Raw genomic sequence first — 19,394 nt, forward strand, 5'->3', positions numbered from 1 at the left:
TTTATTTGATTTTATTTAAAATTAATTTCATATTTAAATTTCGAAAAAATCAAACACTAAAGTTCATTTTCAAATAATTTTCAAACAGAATTAATTTAGAAATAAAATAAATAAAATGTTATACACTTTGATTCAAACATGCCGTAAAGAAAAAATGATTTATTTATATCTCTAAAATTTAACTAGAAAATCAAATATTTTGATATCTAAAAAAATTTAAATATATCTCTAATATTTTAAAAAAATGAACGATCAGTTCTCCGGTTTTGATAAACACACCCCAAATATCTCAATTTTTTGCACTTAATCATACGTCTAAATAAGAAAGATCAAATTCAATCTATTATATTTTGTAATTGATTTTTATAGAGAATAATAAAATCTCACAATTATATTATCCTATTAACTTAATAAAATATTATATGTCATCCATGTCACGGTAGAATAACAGTAAAATAAAAATTCATTAAAAAAAGAGTCCAAATTGACATTCTTTACAATGTTAGGATTCATATAGAAAATAAAAAAATATCAAGACCTAAAGTAAAATTTGAATCTAAAGTGAGAATCCAATTATACCTTTAACCAAGGTTCATTAATTTAGCATAATTATTAATTTACTACTACAATTACCATCATTAATTATTAATCATAATAACACTCGTCCTACTTCATAATCCATTTCTTTATCAAAACAAAACAAAATCCAAACAGAAAAATGAACGATAGAGAGAAAGGAGATGACTGGGATTTTCATCTCCGAACACTCTCGATCAGCGCCCGCGACTCCAATTTATCCGGCGACCCTGCCTCCGATCCCTCTCTTCTCCATTCTGTAAGTTTTTCTCTTAATTTTTACTGTCTGCTTAATCAATATGTTTTTTTTGTCAATGTTTTGAGATTAATTTGATGTTATTTGTTAAATTAGGTTAAAAAGCTGCATGAACTGTGTAAGAAGGAAAATTTCTCCGAGGATTTGATTGCTAGAGTTTATCCTCAGTTTAACAGACTTTTTCAACGCTCTGTTGCTTCTCTTCCTCAGTCTAGGTCTTCTTATGGACTTCTTTTACTGGTATGTTTGTCCTTTTTTTTGTTTAATGAGAATTTCATGCTGTCTTATGATTAATTTACATACTCAGTTGTATGGAATTTAATTCTATGTTGTGATCAATTAGGCTATTCTTCAATTTTTCCTTGATTTTGGAGATGTAGTTCTGCACGATGCTGATCCTAGTTTGCGGTCTTTTTTTCGGTCATGTTTGAGCCGGTAAGAATGTAGAATAAGGAATTAATTTATTGCTTACATTTCATTTTAAATTAAGAACATGTAGTTATTAAAATTAAACGGAACGGAACAAATCAACAAATGACATTTAAGGAGTAACTTTTGAGTAGTTCTTTCTCTGAAGAAGTTTCTAATGGAGTCTTATCTTAATATAAACATGATATCTTTTTTATTTATAATTTTATTTATTGTTATTTTAATCATTATCCTATGTGTATTTTATCTAATATTTATCTCAGTGAATTTGCTGATCCAGCTGTTGCAGAAGCAACTCTTGATTTTCTAAATGTCAATGAGAAAAAGCTCCTGAATTCTTTTCCCACTTTACTGCCTCAGGTATATTTTGGTTTAGGAGCAACATGATATAAGTAATTTGTTTTTCCTTTAATAAATTTGAAATGTTTACATTCAGACTGCTAATGTAAGGAAAAAAGTTGCAAAATGTAGCTGTGACTGTATTTTGTTTAGTTTTTGATGATAGAATATAAGTGATGAAGACAGAAGATAATTACAGAAATTAAATAAATTAATGAGGATTATTATGACTATTTTGTTTTTGTCTAATGTTGATAATTTGTTTTTGTCTAATGTTGATAATTTGTTTGCAGTTCTTTCCTTTGCTGCTGAAGCTAATCGCGTGGAATGGAGAGAAGTAATTACTTTTACAATTTTATTTAACGTTACTTCTAGTTCTATGTAATATTTAACATTCATGGTCTCTACTGCAATGTTTGTTTTGGCCATCTTCCCCCTTAAATATGCAACTATTCTAGTTATTGTTGGCTGTGTCATGCTGTGATAGTTTTTATCTCTTCTTATATACTGTAAATGAGGTGTTCGTCTTTCCCTAGATACTATAGAGATATCCTACCAGTACTTCCATTAAGCTGATAATGAGGACGCTGATGATTGTTAGTAAGTAGGTGTCATGATGTATGCTCTAATACATTTATGTGTGCTGGAAATAACTACTGGAAGTTTTATGATAATTGTTTTAACTATGGTAGCAACGGGGCGAAAAATAAAAAACTAAACATAATGAACACAACATTGTTTATTTTTTATGGGATGGAATAGCTGGATTTGTTGTTTCATAATGTATCTGATTAGTGAGGGTTAAAAGAAGTGTTCTGAAACTAGTAATTTTTGGTAGGTTAAATGAATAGCTAACTGGTAATGATGTCCGCTTATTGTGTTTGAATCTCTATATATTCATTAGACATGACGATTACTTGACATTTTTTACAATTCTTATAAGGTTGTCTCAAAATCAAAGTAATAAGTCATTTTGTATGACTCTTAAGTCCGACAAAATTTAAGAATATGTTATCCAATTTTACATTGATGTGTTCTTGTAAATGTAATTCAGGTTTATCAACTCTGTTAATTCAGTTTATGAATAACAGTAGCTTCCTGGAAGATCAGCTGATTATCATTTATATGATTGGGTTTCAGATTAGAAAAATTATTTCTGAAGATCTTTCCTGGAATGATATCAACTGGCTCATTTCTTCCTCTATTTCCAGCTGTAGTGGATCTGCCAAGTAAGGTCACATGGCCAGCCATCTTGTCATCTATTACGCTGCTGGTCAATTAATGTTATGGCATGTTAATGAAATTTTATTTGCAACATGATTGATATAGAGATTTATTCTTGATCTATGTATACTTTTTAATTTGTCTAAAAGTGTTCCATGTGATAGGGGTTGACTGGTAATTCTATTAAATTTGGCAATGCTGGCTTAGTGAAGTAGTGCAAGTAGCCATATGCAAGGGGTTCTATAGTTATCATTTTTTTTGAAATATGCTTTCTGCTGCAATACTTGTCTCCATGTATGTATGAGCGTAAAGGAAGAAATTTTCGAGTATGATTTATTAGTACATGTCATTTTTTAGTTTCTCTTAATGCATCTCAACAATTATTTTTTGATCTAGATATCCTCTGCAGCATTCTTATTGTCCTTTGATTTTGTATTTCATTAATTTGTGAGGTTTGACATTTATGCTCATGTTTCTACTAGTTTTGGTGGTAGCATTAGAGAAGGTAGAGCGGAGCTCAGGACCACTTATTGGAAATAGCATAGCCTCCATCCAAAAGAGTGCGGCTCCAGAGGTTATTTTTAAGACTGCAATTTTATTTGTCTGGCCAAAGGCATATGGTGCAACTTCTGAGATTCATTATATTTGGATGCAGATGTTACTTGCACTCATGGATGAAGCTTATACTGGTTCAGTAGGAGATATTGGGGCAGACTCTGAGTCTGAGGATAGCAGCACAATGGATGGGGCTGATCCTTTGTTTCTTGAGATTCTGAAGGATGAAAATGATGGGCTTGCTGTATGCTCTTTTATCTTTCTCGTTTTTAATTTGGCGATTGGACAAATGCAATATTAAAATATGTTTATTGTTATAAAAATCACAAGCACCTTGTTGTATTTGAGAAAATGAGATCCTACAATTGTCAAGGATTACCAGTTGACTTTCTTAAGATGAAGTTGTGCTTCTGGCTTTTGTGCCGTGCCACAATGTTGTTTTCTTGCATGTTTTTTTGTTCTCTCTTTTGAACAATTATACCCTCTACATTATATTCCTTTCTTTCTTTCTATTAGTTCTGGTTTCTCTCTTTCTTATTTTTTTCCTGTAGAAAAAGGTGTATTTTAGTGATTCTTACACATCCCTTTTTCTTTTTACGTAATATAGGCTGTAATTTGTTTTATTTGCATCCCTTTTATCGAACTTAGTTCATTGCAGCTTTATTCTCTTGATTTTTCTTTTTTGTTTCTGGCCTTACTCTATTTTTAGACTGCTCCAAGAATCCATTGTTTGTATTGCACTATAACTTGATCTTGTATTTGGGAGGAATAAGTGAAAATTTAAAACATCAATTTCAAATTAATGTGTAGCTGTGTTTTGAAAACTATGAAGATCAATAATTCCATGATGTGGTTGAATTTTCTGGAGCGTAATGTCAGTGGGTGTTGCATTTCAGGAGCGGCACTGGACTTCTCCATCAGTGGCTGCAACTCTACAGGCTGCTGTAAATAGCCCCCAGTCTGATAGGCTAAAGCAAGCACTTAAAATAGCTCCCCAGCTTCTTGATGTGTATTTCCCTATAGCATCAAATGATGTTAATGATTGTATGTTGACATTCTTTAGTCTCATTTCAGAATGTCATCATAAACATTTTCTTTTAGACTTCTTTTCTGCTGATGCATTTTCCAAAGTAAAATAAGTTATGCACCTGCCTTCTATGTTGATGGTTTTCTAAAATGTTTCCATTTTCTTTGCAGCTATGATCTGCGCATTGGTTCCTCTATTAATGTCCAGAAATGAGACACTATTTCCAGAAAAAAGATTTTCATATGAGGTGCATCGATATCATGAGAATATTTGAAGTGTACTCTGAGTGGTTTTCCTGTGGCATTGCTGGTTGATATGCAATAAAATTCTTTAATTTTCCTCGGATGTTCCAATAGTAAATTTGTGGAAACTGCTCAGGTACTATTTTTTCTATGCGTATGTCACTTTTACTATTTATTTGCAGATCCGAAAGAGACTTTTACAGTTCATGCTTGCTGCATTTCAGCGATCTCCTGAATTTATTGCCCTTTTAAAGGTTTTACCTGACTCTATTTACTTGTATTATGTTATTTCAGTTATGAAATGTTAGCTTTTGTGATCATACATTGATAGTCAGCGCAAATTATGTTCCAAACACCGTTAAATCTAAATGGAAAAGTTATTGTGGTGATAAAAACCAGTGTGGGGATACACATTTATTGGAGTTGCCGTAGGTGCCTCAAATTGGAACTTTTGGTATCATTACTCTGCTTCTGTTTAATACGATAAAAAGAATGATCTTAACCTTTGGAAATGGTGAAGACTGAAGAGACTTAAATCAAGAACTTTTTTTTGCAGTATATCTCAATATTCAGAAATTTTCTGGGAACAAATATAATGTTGTGATTGCTTTTTTCATAATTTTCATTATGATCTTTTTGTTATTTAGTGAAAGAATGGTTCATGCACTGTATTTATAACTGTTCATCATGTTTGTGATATGTTTAATACACCTTGACAAATATTCATACTTTTCTACAGAAACCTATAATGGACAGGCTTGCGGAAGCTTATGACAGCCCTGCAAAGGTTAGCTGATTGAAATTGCGTTTGAATAATATTACCCATAGCTTGCCTTTATAACTGAGAGTTGCCATTATTTTCTTTGACAAGTCCTTAATCTTTTTCTTTATCACATGTATTTTTTCTGCAGACAGAACTGGCTTTACAGTTGTGCTGGGCCATTGGGGAGCATGGTGGTGGTGGTGAGGCTCACAAAGATGCAGCTCGTGAGCTTTTTGAGAACTTAGAGCTACTTCTTTACGAGAACCTATCTACTAGGTACAATTTGAATTGTCTTTTTTGTTTTCCATCTTCAAATTTGTTTTCCATGCAGTTGGCCTATATTAACAAGTTTATTTCTATTTATATTGGAAGTCGTCTCGGCCTAAGAGAGTCAACCACGGGTCCTAATGGTTCAAATTCCAGAAAGATGTCACAGTCAAGGCTCTTATGTTTTGTTGTAACAGCTATCACTAAGCTGGCCACATATCATCGCGAGTTAATGCCGAGAGCACGTGTATCTTTAGGCAAGGTGTGTTTTCAAAATTTTGACTGGATGTTTTGTTGGACCGGAAATTTGATTTTTCGTAACACATTTTAGCGGAATTCCACCATCAATATGCATTTATGATCTGTTTCATTTCTTCATATCTGCATCCCCAGGTAGCTCGATCTCGAATCTCCGATGTCAGAGTACGAAAGCGTGCTCGTGATTATTTGGGATTAATGAGTGAACCAGCTATATGTTTGTCTGTTTTTGGGCCTTCAAAACCTTCTCATGGGCACATGCAGAATCCGGGCACTGTTAACTGGAGTGAAGGAGGAACAAAGATGGTTGCACACATCCCGTTTTACATTCTTGGCGAGCAACAAGGTTAGCAGTTATATTGAATAAAATTTGTTGTACAAATAAAAGAATAAGAAAATGGAGTGGGTGGGAGATCATAAAATGAACCCAAAACGTACATTTACATTATAAATGCATTGCCACCGCGGATAATTGTTGAAATATAGATCTTACAAGTTTCTTGGTCTTCACGGAATGGATTTTCAAAGTTCGCAATCCTCTTTATCTGCGCATTGCTCTGCCATTTAACTGCGGATGTTCTTTATTTTTGTAGGTCCGCCTTTCCATGATTTTTCCCTTTCAGACATTCTTCCAAGAAGATGATAGCAACTTGTGTATATTAAGAAATGTATCTCTAGAAATTCTGCGTTTAGCTTAATTTGACTTCTAGTTTCAGAAGTCGGTTTATTCCCTTTGTATTCTTTGATTGCTACAAAATATGCGAGTGGAAACACAAATAAAGTAGTTTTGTTTGCTATGGCAAGGAGCAAAAACTGAGTGTATATTATTTGTATCCGTGAAGTTATTATCTATTTATTTAATCTTTAGTTTTGAAATGAATCCGCTTTATTAACATGTTGGTTGTTGCATCTATTTGGTGCTCAAAGAGTGGAGCAATTTCGGTATGTGACATTATCAATTATTTTAATTTTATTTATTCAAATCAAAGTATTTAAAAGTTTATAATTTTAGCTGAATTCAATTTTTATTTTATTTTATTTAATTTAGACTTACGTGACATGATTTTAATTTATAATGTAATATGATTCTAAAAGGTTTCAAGTCTCTTTGTTTTGAATTAATTAAATTAAATTAGATTTCTTTAATTTCATGATATAAGTTTATGAATTAGAATGTCTCACTCTATAAAAAATATACTTCCTCCACTTTTTCTATATTGTTTATTTTAATCTTTTGTCCTTTTTAAATAAATAACAAATGTTGAAATTATTATTTAAAACTTACTAATGAATTAGTATTTATTGCTATGTATTAAAAATTAGAGGAAATTACACCATTTACCAAAAAAAAATGAAAACAATTACAAAACTACATGTTAACTTTTTTCATTTACAAAAATATTAATAATATTTACAAAAGTATAAAAAAATAAAAAAAAAATATCAAACATACGGTGTATACTGTGGGTATAATGTCAGTATACTAATAAACTAACATTATATCAACATTATACCAAAATTATACCAACATTATACATACTGAGATTTTATTAATATTAAATAAAAAATTACCAAAATTACATTAAATCGTATATTAAAAATTAAACTAATAATATACCAAAATTATACCAACAGTATACCAAGAGTGAACACATCAAAATATATTAAAATTTTATTATTACATCAACATTACACCACATCGCATACTAAATATTAACCGAACAATATACTAAAATTATACCAACAATATACAAATTCTCTAGGTCATTACCAACTATAGTGAAAAATACATATAAAAAAAATTATACATGTTATCAACTAGAAAATATATATAAAAATTGTATAATCAATATGCCAAAATTATACTGAAATTATACCAATAATAAACCAAATATTATTTTTAAATTATCTGATTTATAGTTTTAATATTCTAAAATTATACCATAATTATATCGACATTATACAAATCGTACTTTTGTAATTAATTTTTATTATTTGGTAATTTTGTAATTAATTTTAAATCAGTCATATTTTTATAAATAAAAAAAGTTTACAGGTACTTTTGTAAATATTTTTAAAATTTTAGATATTTTTGTCATCGTCCCTAAAAATTATAAGTAAATAAAAATTAGTAGCAATATTAAATAGGAATAAAGTAAAGAATTGTAAAAATTCATAATGTTTAATAAATAGTCTGAAAATTATAAAGTGAATAATTTTACTAGGGGTAAGGTAGTAGTGTGAGCTACGATATTCTATTCTTTTTTTCTCATTTTAAAATGTTTAAATATCAAATCTGGGAGAAGTATTCTCAAAGCACCAGTGGTCTAGTGGTAGAATAGTACCCTGCCACGGTACAGACCCGGGTTCGATTCCCGGCTGGTGCATTTCTCGTAGAGCAATGAGGAAAAATGCGCCCAATGATGGGTTGGGTCCCATCAATCATCTGATTCCAAGATGACGATAAGCGCACCTGAGCTCTCTTTTTTTATTTTTATTTTTCCTTCTCATTTTTCGTTTTTACCCACAATTGTATTTACACAGGGAAAAATTTAATTTTGGCTTGATGTTAATGTCAAGGATAAACCCCTCATGATAAATTTGAGTAATTTTTTTTTAATTCTTTTAAAAAATGATTCAGTTACCTTTTTTCCAAACGGTGTTAACCCCGTCCGACAATGACATAATTTAAAAAAAGTCATTTATTTTCAAAATTCCGAAGATATGTTATAAACAATTTGTTAAAAGGGGCTTATTTAATCTCAGATAAAATTAAATACATATTTTCATAATTTTTTTAAATTTTATAAATTAAGTGACAAACAATTGTGAGCGGCAAGGTGAAGTGTGCACCTAAACTTTTAGCGATCACGACGCTATTTTTTATATAAATTTGAGATTATGATATTAAACACAAAAATTAGTGGGAAGGTTAGAATTCTTCACATGATAAAACCGAGACAATTTTCTAGAATTCAGACAGTGATTTGATTCCATCATGAAACACTAATAATTGTACCAGTCAGAAATTCAGGTTCAAGTACTAATATTTTATAATTGTGTTAAAACTTTTATATTTTATTATTTCACTAATTTATCTTATCTATTCAATTTATTATATGTCAATGTCATTTTGTTAATTTAACTCTAAATATATCAATATGAAAGTTGGTTCAAAAATTTATCATATTGAATGATATATACGATCTCTAATTATATTTTAATTAGCATTAATATTTCTAAATGAATTGAAATTAATTAAAGGTTACTTTTTCTAACTAAAATACTAAACTTAATTAGTCAAATTAATTAATGGCGATCATGAAATTTGAGAGTAATTTTATTATTATAAATTACAATTTATAATAATATACAAACAAATAAATGAATAAAACAAATTTCAAATGAAAACATAAAAAAATAATGAAAACAAAGCATACAACCTTAAAAATTTATAATTTTAAATCTAAACCGATTTTAGAATACAATAGTAAATTTTAATTACAAATAAAATAGAATACTAAACGCTTGAGTGATATTTTTTTAATTAATTTTTTAATAGACTCCACAGTCACTAGTGGAAATCCGATTCCACATAAATTATAATATATCGAGTCGCATGAGTTCCGCCCACTAAGACTCCCAAGAGCTCGCCAACTTTGATTCTGTCAAGTCTTAAAAGATCTACCCACGGAAGCGAATTTCCTAGGGCTCGCTAAATAGGCACCGAGCCTTATAGGACTCGTCCATCTAGGACAGAGTCCCTATGAGTTCACCTAAGCAAGAGACCGACACAAATCTTGTCCAAAACTTAGAATTCTAATCCAAGTGGAACACCGACAACGTAGAAGATTTTATACTTGTTTGCACTGGCCCAAAAAGAGCTCATATGGGCTAATTCGGGTTTTTGAGCCCAAAAGCCATCAACTATCCTTTTGTTTCTATCTTAGCTTAGTAGTTATTTTTTTAGTCATTATCTTATTTTTAGTCATTATCTTAATTATTTAGTTTAGTATTATCTAAATAAGAGATTGTATCTCACTAGACTAGATTTTCTATTTTAGGGTTTGTTCTCTATAAATAGCTAGTTTTAGGTTTGTATTCTCTACAACTCAAATCAATCAAACAAATACAACTTCAAAGCCCTGTGCTTTTCTATCCCCAACCTCCGCGGTTGATTAATTTAGGAGTAGGAGTAGTTTAAACAATAATCTTACTTGGGTTTTTTAACCTCCAGATTAATGTTTTAATTTAGATAAATCAAACCCTGTTCAACTTTTTAGACTGAACCGGTTAAAGCATCGATCCACACATTACCCATCTATAAATTCAAAGATTCGAGTATGGAAATATTTTCCTGCGAACATCTTTTGGCGACTCCACTGGGGAAGCGTTTATGGTGAGCACAAAAACCGGAACTATGAAGAAAAGTTACAGGTGCACTCGTTCAAGTAGCCGAGTCCAATCCGAAGTAGATTGCACACTGTCAGGCGATTCAAACTCAGACTTGAAGAAGATCATGACGAGGGCAACAAGTCAGGATTACAGCCGCAAAAGAGGACCAACGCACCTCCCGCTGTGATATTGACCGTCGAGTTTCAGCTGCAAAAGGGGACCGACGCACCCCCCGCTGGGACGACGACCGTCGACCTCGACGTCAATGATCAGAAACAAGTGCAAGAGGAGGAGATAAATGGCTGTTTGCAACCTACCTCCCACTCGCCCATCATTATCACGTGCCGATTTCATAACTATGCGTAATGAAATAGCCCAGAAAAATCGGCGGGTATTTGATGAGGTGATGAATCAGATGGATGAAGCCATCAAAATAATTTAACGGGAAAAAAAGGCGGATCTTGATAGTTTTACGAGTGTTGTGAAATTATTGACGAAAGTCTTGTCAGGAGTAGAAGGGCCGATTTTTCTTCAAACACCGAATAAATTCGGAGTCCAAACAATTCGGCCGAGAAAAGAGTTGAAGCATTCGTTTTTAATAAGGATCATAGGCGATTTTATTGGGCGACCATGACCTGTGGTTTTATTAATTATCTTCCAATAATGGGCACATGATTCCAAAATTGCTTAGTGCTTTATATGATGATTGGCCAACTCTGCCAACAAAGAGATACAGGCCAGTGGTTTGTGATTTTGATTTATTATGGTCAAAAATTATGATTGATCCGCATATTTAACCATTGATTTTCATGGTAATGAAGCAGAGGAACTTAATTGGCCGAATCTCTCCATGATTAGCAAGACAAATGGTGAAAGTGATCGGCTAAATTGGTATTGATCGTTTTACTCATGTATGGATTTGGCCGGTATTGAAGAGATGTCATCATGGCCGATCACGTACGATCAAATATTGTGCAATATTTATATTCTATATGATCGGCCAAAATATATGCCATGCACGAGGTTTGAGAATTTATTTATTCGGTCGGAATGACCGATTATTAATGGGTGATCAATGCTTCGGAGATATTAAAAAAAAATATAAAAAATACGTCTCTTCACCTTTCTTGGCATCCAGCTAAAAAGACGTAGGGGGCATTGTTTGCACTGGCCCAAAAAGAGCTCATATGGGCTAATTCGGGTTTTTGAGCCCAAAAGCCATCAACTATCCTTTTGTTTCTATCTTAGCTTAGTAGTTGTTTTTTTTAGTCATTATCTTATTTTTAGTCATTATCTTAATTATTTAGTTTAGTATTATCTAAATAAGAGATTGTATCTCACTAGACTAGGTTTTCTATTTTAGGGTTTGTTCTCTATAAATAGCTAGCTTTAGGTTTGTATTCTCTACAACTCAAATCAATCAAACAAATACAACTTCAAAGCCCTGTGCTTTTCTATCCCCAACCTCCGCGGTTGGTTAATTTAGGAGTAGGAGTAGTTTAAACAATAATCTTGCTTGGGTTTTTTAACCTCCAGATTAATGTTTTAATTTAGATAAATCAAAACCTGTTCAACTTTTTAGACTGAACCGGTTAAAGCATCGATCCACACAGTACCCATCTATAAATTCAAAAATTCGAGTATGGAAATATTTTCCTGCGAACAATACTCATTTAGAATACTTGGACCTTCTAAATATAATATGCGAATTCTAAGGATCTAGGAGTTCTTATCCTACTCGAATTGTGGAAGTCCTAATCCTACTTGAACTCTACCAAGTACACTCTCATATATAAGGAGTCTCGAGGTCTGGCAAAACACATTATATTGTAATTACTCTATAAACTTTTAAGCTCAAAATGCTCACTTAAACATCAGAGTGTTCATTGGATGACCACTACCCAATCAACATTCCAACTTGTATTTTGCAGGTTAACCCGTCGAGAGGACCGACTCCATCAACTAATTATATTTTTCGTTGCGTACTCTTAAGATTTTTGTGTCTGATTATTTTGACCTATACTACTAGAAATCTGTCTTTTACCGACAAATTTTTCCGTCGCTAAATGGCATAAATCCGTCGCTAAATGGCTTTAGCGACAGATTTCTGGTCGCTAAATCATTTAGATACGGAAAGAAAATAATAACGACGGATTTTAAAAAAATTAGCGACGGATTTTAATCCGTCACTGTGATTTTTTTAAAAAGAAAAGAAAAAAAATTAATTTTTTTAATTAAAGCTGAAAATGAAATATTATTTAATCTATAACCCACGGTCACCCACCCACCTGCGATAAGTCACCTATCATCATCCTCCGGCAATTTTTGCAAACTTTCCAGTAGGTCACCCATCCTTCCATTGCTCTCAGTCAAACCACTTTAACCTCTTAGTTCCCCCGCGCGTAACTCCATATTAGCCATCTCAAATTATTGATGTATATCTATGTATATTATATTTAAATATAACTAAAACGAATAAATGTTTACCCCTGCAATTAACTCCCACATTATAAAATAATTATTTTTTCATATTAAGTATTTATTAAATAAGTAATTAATAAATTATTTTCCGTCGCTAAAAGTGAAAAAAAAGTGGCACGGTTTGTCCCGCCATTTTAGCGACGAAATTTCCGTCGCCAAAGTTGGAGGGATGAATCCCGTCAATTTTTTTGAGGATTTAGCGACGAATTTTAGATTTGATTTTAGCGACAGATATAAAATCTGTCGCTAACCGACATCTAATTAACGTGAGTATCTGATTAATTTTTTTTAAAATTTGATCTAGACATACATCAGCAATAAATATTTTTTGACATGCTCAAATAATAATTTATATACATATAAAGTTTAAAAATTACTTTTAAATCTCATCCTATGATGTATGGCGGTTGTCTATCACTCATCTATCAATACAAACAGATTCAAGATCTGGTTAAAACGCAAAAGTTGTTCTTCTAATCAGTACGAGTCCACTACTCCAAAACAGTATCAATTTGGAGTCCGGATGAAATAGGGAAACTTTAAAACAAGCTTTTGTGATTTTTGGACAACACACAAAGCTGCAAACTTGGATATCATTCAAATTGTCTACCGAAAGTGGGTGTATTTTGACATCGCTCAACTTGTCACTATAAATAGAATCCTTGGAATATATAATTATTCATGGAGTTTTGTATTGAATTTAATACTAGTTTTCTCAATTCAATTTTTTCATCTCTCTTTTATGTTTCTGAGATGTTATGTTCAATATAGCATCGGAATGTTAAACTCCAAACTCAGTGACGAAGCCAGACCCTAATTTGAGGCTGGGCACAATATAACTAAAAAAATTAAAATTTTATACTATAAATAACAGACTTAATCAACAAAAATATCAAGCTTTTACGAGTTTTGTCAGTTATATCCGAACTTTTAAAATCGGCACATTTAACCTGTTCCAACATGTTTGGTATCTTTTATAACCATTTTTTGAATCAAACCAATTTTTTGCAAAAATATTTGATTTTTATGTGGTTTAGTTGGATGAGTAGTATTGTCATGTCACCATTCGCTGAATTGACAGTGATGTGACCGACATATCGTCAAAAAAATCGGTTCGATTTAAAAAAAATGGCTATAAAAGAAACCAAAAATGCTAAAACGGGCTAATGGGCCAATTTTTAAATATTTGAATATAACTGACGAAATTCGCACACATTATATACATGTTAGTAGCACAACTAAAAAATTTGTACAGATATAACCTACAATTTTTTCCTAAGGTAATATTATTGAAAAAGGATTTGAGGTAGGGCTCAGGCACTGCCTGGCCCTACCCTAAATCCGTCTCTGCCCAAACTAGAATTAGAAATGTAGTTAATTATTAAATATAATATTTCATTAAATTTTTATACAAGATTTTTATTTTATTCTCTTGTGACGATCATGAATGTAGATTGATCACCTTAATATTTCTATTATAGAATTCATGTGAAGAACTTGACGGTATAAAATGAATTTGGATGTAGAAATTAAACTCAATTTACTTAATAATATAGATATGTCTAAAAAATTATAATGACATTAATTGTATTACTTAATATGTTTATTTAGTTGATATGGTTATTGAGAAAAAAATTTAGAATTAATTAGACGGCCTAATGGCAAAAAAAGCCAAACCTTTAAAACTTGTTGCAATTTAAACCATACCTTTAATTTTTTTGTAGTAATTGCCAATTGCATTTTTTTGTTGTTGCAATAATAGCCAGAATTAGTGGTCAAATTTGTTGTTTTCAATTAAGTTATTAGGATATTTTTTAACATATAACAATATATTAAAAGTCACAAGAAGTGACAAAAAATTCAAAAAAATCACATAAATGTGCAATTTGGCTATTATTGCAATTAAAAAAAATACAATTTGTTTATTATTGCAAAAATTAAAAACTTTGGTTTAAATTGCAGCAAGTCATAGAGATTTGAATTATTTTTTTCATTAGGTCTAATTAGACATGTTTGTGTATCGGGAGAGAATAAATATATGCTAGATATAATTGTCATAAAGCTTTTGATATATAATAGTAATTAATTCTGATAGAATTTATCTTCAACTATGATGAAATTCAAAATCAAAATTCTAATTATTTTTAAATTTTGATATTTTATCCAAAATTTTTTTTAGTTTATGTAAAGAAAGCAGCTGATTACTTAGTTAGTAAGTTAATTAGTTACTTAATTTGAAGTTAGGAGGGTACCCAACCAATCTGAGACAAGACTCTCTTTCATGTCCTTGTTTTCCATAGTTGAAACATATAAGATCAAGTTTACTTTTCTTTACAGCCATAGCAGCAACTGTATCAGCTATACTGAGTTGGTGAAGAGATAAAGTTCTTTGACTTTCATCTCTGAAAATCATGTTGTAAGCTTGATCAATGTTAGGAAATAACTTAGTATTAAGCACTTGTGACCTTTGATTCTGAAATGTCTCATTCGAGCCATTCAGAAAAATGAAACACATAATCCTTTTACTGAATATTAGCAAATTTCTGAAAACAGTTTTCATTACACTTTGCACAGCTACAATGTGGTTGATAACTTGTGGAATGGCGGCGACTCTCTGATCCGGTGGCAACTTGGTGGTTGTACCTGAAAAGCACAACACAAAAGTTAGAAGGGTGCCGGAAGGGGATTCGGCAAACCACTCCGACGGTCAAGTCAATAGGTGTTTTAGTGAGAGAAAGAATAAGAAATGAAAGATAGTTAATGATTGAGAGAAAAAGAGAATTAACCTTTTCACCTACTTTTTCTAAGCCTTTTATATTGTTCATTTGTTTCTCTTTGTCTGGGCCGACAGGTCTGACATAATTCTCTTTGTCTGTGCAGGGACCCCAGAGAATGTCAGAGTACTTTCTGTTCAGCTGTCTCCTGGTTATCAGAGTGGTTGTGTTCGGTGAATCCGAGATGGGATTGATTGAGTGTCTTGATCGGTTTTATCCGAGATGTGATCAACTGGGTTTCTCGATCGGTTTTATCCGATGTTGGGCATTTGCCACGTTTTCGGTTGTTTTATGAATTGGCTTGCTTCGGAAACGTTTGATTGTTTAATCAGGTTGTGTCTTCTTCAGTTTTCCTATCTTTGTTCGGTTATCTGTTTGTATTTTGTTGTGGGGTGTCTCTTCTTGAGGTAGGTTTATTTGTCTTGTTATCAGTGGTAAAAGTCTATAACATTGAAGTTTGTCCCATATAACATTTAATTATGTATAATAAGTGTCAATTGATTTATCACTTTGAGTAATTGTGCACAATTTGTGCTGCAATTGACAAATTTTTGCATCATCTGGTTGCAAAAATCTCTGACTCAGTTTTCCCCATATCTTTAAAGCATCATCTGTGAAGAAGACAGTAGAAGCAATGGATGGATAAATAGAATGTAACAACCAAGCAATCATTAAATTGTTACATCTAGTCCAGGCATTAAACAGATTATTAGCAACTGGAGATTTTGGAATAGATCCATCCAGAAAACCTTGTTTATTTCTGATTGAAACGGCAAGAAGGAAAGATCTCCTCCATGTAGTATAATTTGCAGAGTTCAATTCTGGTTGCACAATCACTGAACTTTGATTTTCAGTTGGATGAAGATAAAAAAGAGAAGCTGAATCTTCATTTTGTGAAGAAGATGCCATGATCAATTAAAGAACTTAGAACTTTGAATTAGAAATAGTTGTGATTATACTTCGAATCAGTCGAAGAAAAATAGATTATCAGAATATGATCAACAATGTGAGCTAGAATATTTATTTGATCAAGAAATGATAAAGTAATAAGCTGAATCAAGCTTGTTTGGATGTTGAGAAAGTGAAAAAATGAAACGGTTATCAAAAAGAAAATGCAGAAAAGACATGCTTTGATACCATGATAAGAATGCTCCAATTTCAGATTAGAGGTGAGAATCAAAAGATTTGATGAAATGAATAACAGCTCAGCAGAGCAATTTATATACAAGATGTTAGGCCTTGCTTAACTAAAATAGAAACTACCATAGGCTAACAAAACTCGGCTAACTAACTTAATAGCTAAGTAATCAACTGCTTTCTTTACAGTTTATTTTGTAGTTATACACTCACTCAAATTAACAAAGTTACATAAAAAAAGTTATATTAAATAACATTTTAAAAAATTTATCCTTTTAAATTTGATCTTTGATACACCGATTATTACTTGATACAATTGATTATGGAACGAAGGATCATTTTACCCCCTCAACTTGGCACAAAGTATCAAAAAAGGCCAAAGCTGGAAAACCGGATCACTTTTACCCTGAACCTGTCAAAACCGTCTCAAAAACACCCCTCCTTGTGTGTTTGTGTTGCACTTGCTGAAAAAGGAGAGTGAATTCATACTCTAATTAATCATAAGTAAATCCTAATCAAACACTAATTAAAGAGTGAAAATTCAAATTTTAAAAATTAATTTTAATTAATTATACTACTTAATCTTAATAAACTATTATTAATCTAACATTATTAAACACCTAATCTAATTAATCTAAATTCATAACCAATAAATTCATCGGATTTGTTTTCTACCGCCCAAAAACGACCAGCCACCGCCCAAAACCGACCAGCCACCGCCCAAAACCGACGAACCACCGCCGCTCAAGAACCCATCTGTCCAACATGTCCGATCTGTTGGAGACGAACCACGTTCGTCTCCAACTGTTGAAGACGTCTTCAACAGATCGTATCTATTGAAGACGAACTCAGGCGAGTTCGTCTTCAACAGTTCGTCTCTGTTGAAGACGAATCCAGATGGATTCGTCTTCAACAGAGACGTTTTGTCTCTGTGAGAGACGACGAGGAGCAGCTGCCGGAGAAGAATCCGGCAGCTGCTCTGTTTTAAAAAAAATTGATTTTTTTTATAAAAAGTGCAAAAAGGTTCTTTATATTTTTAATTAATATAATTTTGATATGTAAAGTTTTAAAATTAAATTATTTTTTCTAATTATTATGGACTAATTTATACAATGTTAAAAGAATTAGGATTATTTTAAACCTTTTACCATTAAAAACCACCTATGAGAAAAAACCACCTCTAAAAACCAGAGGGTGTGCCTCACTCTCTTAGGTGAGAGTGGGGAGGGGGGTTTTTGTACCAAATTTGACAAGTTCAGGGTAAAAATGATCATGTTTCGCTAATTTGAACGTTTTTGATACTTTGCACCAAGTTCGGGGGGTAAAATGATCCTTTGTTCATTGATTATGTACACTTGCATGATTTACTGAAAAGACATCATCAAGGTAATACTCTGATATAAAAGTGGTATAAGACACCTTCACATTGACTTGTGATGATATAAGTATGCAAGCTGAAGCTTGCTCAAATTTTGGTTAAGAACTCCTGCTAATTAGTATGCTAATAGAGATACAAATTACGTAGCTCATAATTTAGTGGTAGAATAGCTGAAATATAATAACAAGAAGCACCAGTGGTCTAGTGGTAGAATAGTACCCTGCCACGGTACAGACCCGGGTTCGATTCCCGGCTGGTGCATTTCTCGTAGAGCAATGAGGAAAAATGCGCCCAATGATGGGTTGGGTCTCATCAATCATCTGATTTCAAGATGACTAAAAGCGCTCCTGAGCTCTTTCTTTTTATTTTTCCTTTTCCACCCACAATTCTATTTATACATAAATTCAAGGGAATTCTGTTATTCCTATATTTATTACATCAAAATATGATTGTGATTATTTGGTTTAAATATCTAACTAGGGTTCCGATTTGCAAGTAAAGTTCCATTATAACCTAATATTGCTAATTAGGGTTCCGATCGTACTTCAAAACTACGCCGTTTTAAACTTTTACATACACATATTTATATATTAAATTTGTTTGTTTTTATAATTTTAGAATAAAAAACGATAAACATAAATTTAATTTAAAAGACATGTATCCTTTAAGTTAAATTTCTCCATTTTTTTTAAATTGTTTTTTTTCCCTAAAAATTATACAAAAAATATTATGGTTTTCAACCAAATCTAACCAAACCGAATTCGGTTTTGACGTTATTAAGGTTAATACGGTTCGGCGACCTAAATTTTTAAAAACCGAACGGTTTTGAATATTTAGACGGTTCGATGACCGAACCAACCGTTGCTTACCCGTAAATGTTACTACCTCATTATTTTATATTTTCCTATACAATAATACATTCACATAACTGAATGTAAATTCTAAATAGATCTTCTATATAAAAAAAAGATCATTGAATAGTAGGTAAACAATAATTATAATGTCGAATCGTCTTATTCATTTTTTGACTTTTTTGTTTATATTTAAATTTTTAAAATTATCAATTTTATTTATTTTTTATTTTCAATTTCAATTGTATTTATTTTCTAATGGAGCTTTTTCATTTGAAAGGTCCTAAAAATTGAGACTATATGTCAAATTTAAAGGATATTTCAATTTGAGAAAATTGGTGTACAATTGAAACTTAAAATTAGAAAATAGAATAAAACTGAGAATTTCGAAATTTTAAACTATAAGCAAAAAATTAAAAATGTGAAATATTTTCAAATGCTT

The 19,394-nt window shown here is 31.6% G+C and overlaps 1 protein-coding gene and 4 non-coding genes across 5 annotated transcripts; all 5 read left to right on the forward strand.

Moving 5' to 3' along the window:
* The first annotated feature begins 673 nt into the window (after window positions 1-673).
* LOC126669917 (uncharacterized) lies at window positions 674-6,812 on the forward strand. The gene is made up of 16 exons (XM_050363559.2): window positions 674-835; window positions 929-1,072; window positions 1,176-1,267; window positions 1,525-1,621; window positions 1,894-1,937; window positions 2,741-2,829; window positions 3,307-3,398; window positions 3,480-3,623; window positions 4,276-4,423; window positions 4,577-4,653; window positions 4,831-4,902; window positions 5,388-5,435; window positions 5,560-5,687; window positions 5,784-5,940; window positions 6,072-6,282; window positions 6,530-6,812. Exons 1-16 carry the CDS (start codon window positions 719-721, stop codon window positions 6,577-6,579), a joined length of 1,710 nt encoding a protein of 569 aa, XP_050219516.1. The 5' UTR covers window positions 674-718; the 3' UTR covers window positions 6,580-6,812.
* A 1,440-nt stretch (window positions 6,813-8,252) lies between these two features.
* TRNAG-GCC (transfer RNA glycine (anticodon GCC)) lies at window positions 8,253-8,323 on the forward strand. Its single transcript has one exon. It is a non-coding gene; the product is annotated as a tRNA-Gly (tRNA).
* A 9-nt stretch (window positions 8,324-8,332) lies between these two features.
* LOC126670857 (small nucleolar RNA snoR114) lies at window positions 8,333-8,417 on the forward strand. Its single transcript, XR_007638851.1, has one exon. It is a non-coding gene; the product is annotated as a small nucleolar RNA snoR114 (small nucleolar RNA).
* A 9,874-nt stretch (window positions 8,418-18,291) lies between these two features.
* On the forward strand, window positions 18,292-18,362 carry TRNAG-GCC (transfer RNA glycine (anticodon GCC)). Its single transcript has one exon. It is a non-coding gene; the product is annotated as a tRNA-Gly (tRNA).
* A 9-nt stretch (window positions 18,363-18,371) lies between these two features.
* On the forward strand, window positions 18,372-18,456 carry LOC126670856 (small nucleolar RNA snoR114). Its single transcript, XR_007638850.1, has one exon. It is a non-coding gene; the product is annotated as a small nucleolar RNA snoR114 (small nucleolar RNA).
* The last annotated feature ends 938 nt before the right edge of the window (window positions 18,457-19,394 follow it).

Source organism: Mercurialis annua, linkage group LG2, assembly GCF_937616625.2.
Source record: "Mercurialis annua linkage group LG2, ddMerAnnu1.2, whole genome shotgun sequence".
NCBI classification, from domain to species: domain Eukaryota; kingdom Viridiplantae; phylum Streptophyta; class Magnoliopsida; order Malpighiales; family Euphorbiaceae; genus Mercurialis; species Mercurialis annua.

What these genes read in the sequence shown, in the direction of transcription:
- LOC126669917 (XM_050363559.2), top strand. Translation starts at nt 719, where the DNA reads ATGAACGATAGAGAGAAAGGAGATGACTGGGATTTTCATCTCCGAACA. An exon ending in ATCCCTCTCTTCTCCATTCT is followed by an intron (nt 836 to 928) that starts GTAAGTTTTTCT and finishes TTGTTAAATTAG; the next exon opens with GTTAAAAAGCTGCATGAACT. An exon ending in ATCAAATGATGTTAATGATT is followed by an intron (nt 4,424 to 4,576) that starts GTATGTTGACAT and finishes TTTTCTTTGCAG; the next exon opens with CTATGATCTGCGCATTGGTT.